General features: G+C 54.1%; 1 protein-coding gene across 1 annotated transcript; it reads right to left on the reverse strand.

The window, feature by feature from the left end:
• Positions 1–183: 183 nt before the first annotated feature.
• LOC104534860 (NAD-dependent protein deacetylase sirtuin-3-like) lies at positions 184–2,417 on the reverse strand. The gene is given in 7 exon segments (XM_010192184.1): positions 184–312; positions 315–370; positions 373–601; positions 819–980; positions 1,190–1,290; positions 1,440–1,672; positions 2,220–2,417. Coding segments are annotated over 7 exon segments (1,053 nt in total). The 5' UTR covers positions 2,363–2,417.
• Positions 2,418–3,170: the final 753 nt, after the last annotated feature.

The following is a 3,170-nucleotide window of genomic DNA, read 5'->3' on the forward strand; positions in this document are numbered from 1 at the left end:
GTGTTTGGGAATGATTAAAAAAAAACCCAGATGAAATCCACAGAAAGCTCTTCAGTAACTGAGTGGGTCAGTGCCTGAAGAAGCCCTGAAGCACGTTCATTCAACCCAAAGCCTGGCCTTTCCCATACTCTTCCTATTTCAGCTGAGGTTGGCAGACCCGCACCCTCCCAGTCTGTGGCACCTTCACTGTGAAACAGCACTGAGGTTTGCTGGTTTTTTAACTCTGTTGCACTTTTCTGCGGTCACTTTCTCTGAATGCAGGCTGCAGGCATAGCAATGGCTGTGGTGCGAGCCCAACCCCAGCAGGAACAAACCTGTTCCCCCCAGAACAACTCCAGGACAAGGAACCAAGAGGCTGAGGGAGGGGACAGGGCTCTGAGCCCCTTCCCACCTTTTCTTTTTCCTTCTGAATCAGCGTTTGCATCTCTTTGTTCCAGCCCAGCAGCTCCACCAGCTTCTCGACCCCACTGACCACGTCCCCCAGCTGGGCTACATCGTTGTAGCGCGGTCCCCAGGCAAAGGGTCCAACGAGATCTCGGTTGATCAGGACTCGGGGGACAGAGCTGCGAATGGCTCCTGCCAGGCTGGCAAAGGGCTCCACCTAAAGGGAGGCAACCGAAGGAGCAGAGACACATCACCCCACTGAGGGTCTCCGAGCACATGCACCCTATTTCTTACCCTGCCACCTCAAATTTTACCTCAATGACCCCGCTTTCTTGCCTTCTCTAAACCCTCTCCCTCCTCCAGAGTCCCCCTCGGGCTCTGTTTTCCATGTGCCTTTTTCTCCTTGTGAGCAGCAGTTTCCCTTGGTCCCAGACCTCCAGGGATGTTCCGATGATGAAAAGCAGGTCTGCCATGGGGAAGTCGGTGACGTGCAGGAAGAAGCGCTGTGGGAGCTCCTCACCAAAGAACACAATGTCAGGCTTGATGACTCCAGTGCAGACGCGACAGTGAGGGACCTTGTCTGCCATGACGTCCCCCTGGAGCAAGAGCACCCAACAGCAATCGTTACAGGTCAGCACATACCTGCAAAAGCAGGGTCAGAACCACAACACATCCTCACAGCAACACCCAGCCCCAGGTCTGGTCCCCTCCAATAAAACCTCTTGGCCCTGAAGGCAAAATAACCCTCAAGAGGGTCTTCTCCTTGCATTCATTTATGTGTCGATGCCCAGCTGGGAGCACTCACCCTGAAGTCCTCTCCTGGGAACTTCCTTCGACAGACTGTACAAGTGGCAGTGGCGAAGGTGCCGTGGGCTTCCACCAGTCTATCGGGAGGGATCCCAGCAACTGGAACACAGCGTGTGGGAGAGGAGCAGCTCAGTGTGAGGTGGCTGAACCAGAGGCCTCACATTCACTGGGCATTTCCCCAGCCCCGCCTCCTATTCTGCTTCTCACTCTCACCTCTTCTCACTGAGAGCTGAGGAAGGGAAACTCACCTCTCTCCAATCCGTCGATATTCTGGGTGTAGAGGCGCAAGAGGAGCCCTTTGTCATGCAGGAGCCTCAAGAAGTAGTGGGCGTAGTTGGGTCTGTAGTTGCCAGGGTAGAGCTCCTTGGCCAAAGTGAAAAAGGGCTTAGGGTTGATGAAGAAATACCTCAGTTCAAATATGGCTTCTGGGTAAGGGATGTTGTATTGCTCGAGGTTACTGTAAAGGCCACTCCCTGGGGATCTGCAATGAGAGGAGAGTGGAACTGGCAGTCAGTGTGCCCACGACAGTGCAGCCAGCCAGGTCCCTGGGTGTCCACCCACTTTGTGCTGTCCGTTGTGTGTCGAGAGCAGCTGAGATTACTGCTGCAAAGGAGAACCTGCCTCTCACCCCTGCCCTACAGCTGCCCCACCTTCCCTGGCTGCAGAGGGCTGAGGATAAGGATGTAAGGGCCGTGCTCTCCTTAGCTGAGGCGTCTCAAGCCAGTGCTGCGGCCACATTGGCTCTTCTCTGGAGGCCAAGACAGTGCAGGGAGTGCATCCACAGAATCAAGCGACGAGTGTGACTTCACTGTCCTGAAAACCTGGGCCAAGAACTGGCCCAGAGTCCGAGGCAGCCTTTGGCTGGAGGAGGAAGAGCAGCAGGCACGGAAACTCCTGTGCCCAGGGCAGCCTGGCACAGATAAACAAAACGGAGGGGCAAGAGGAGCAGCAGGCACCAGCATTATGGAAGCTGAAGGTCTTTGCCCTCCCAGCACTTAAAAAGGACAAATGAGCGATGGAAGCATTACCTAAAATCTGGGATGCCACTGGGGGTGCTAATCCCAGCGCCAGCCATCACCACCACTCGCCGACACTCCTTGTTCTGAATCAGCGCTGCCACGTCCTGCAGGGTCAGCTGCTGCTTCCCACCATCACCTCCCCATCTGCCCATCCCTAGGATGGCTCTGGTGGCAGCAGACAGAGAGAACGGCCTGGCCCGTTGAATCCTGCACAGAAAAGAGAGAAAACAACAGCTAAAAACTGCTCAGGGGAAGAGAACCACCCCAAGGATGTGGCAGAAAGCTCTTCAATTGGCAGGACTGTGTGCCAGTACTTAACAAGGATAAAGCTGAACTGCTAGTTTAATCCCTGCCCCAGGAACAGATCACTTCCATTGCACTTTCTTATGTGGATCTAAAAATACCAAATCACTGGTACCCCCATGAGAGAGGTTTTTTTTTGGACAGGGAGTGGACACAGGGCTGTGGGACTGGGACTCACAGGTCCCACAGTTGATTTACACAGCTCTGGGGATACAGAAGACTCTTTTCCATGTCCCAAGTTTCAAGAGGTTTCTAACAGGGTGATGTGGGACAACGCTGCTCAGGTCAGCACAGACATTTTCATCTCTCCGTTTCCCCCAAGGGCTCTGCCTTGACCGAGCTCCGCACATAAACGGCAAACTCCTAAAGGAACCACAGGTCAGCATCACGTACAGACAGGGCTGAGAACAACCATTATCATCTCAAGGAACAGCTTATCCCCAGACAATTAGTGCTTGCTCGTGCAGGACATTATGATCAGTCCAGAGAAGGCGTGGGAATGTGCGAGCCAAGAGAGAGCTGCTGGACCTTGGCAATCACAAATGGTAATTATTGAGCTGCAAGTGTCCACTCACTCAGCGTGGTCGGCGCTGTCTTCACAAGGACACGGCTCTGCCTTGTCAGACCAGGTTCCCAGGGAGCTAAATTCAGAGTCTG

The sequence above is a fragment of the Mesitornis unicolor genome, unplaced genomic scaffold, assembly GCF_000695765.1.
Source record: "Mesitornis unicolor isolate BGI_N332 unplaced genomic scaffold, ASM69576v1 Scaffold54169, whole genome shotgun sequence".
NCBI lineage: Eukaryota > Metazoa > Chordata > Aves > Mesitornithiformes > Mesitornithidae > Mesitornis > Mesitornis unicolor.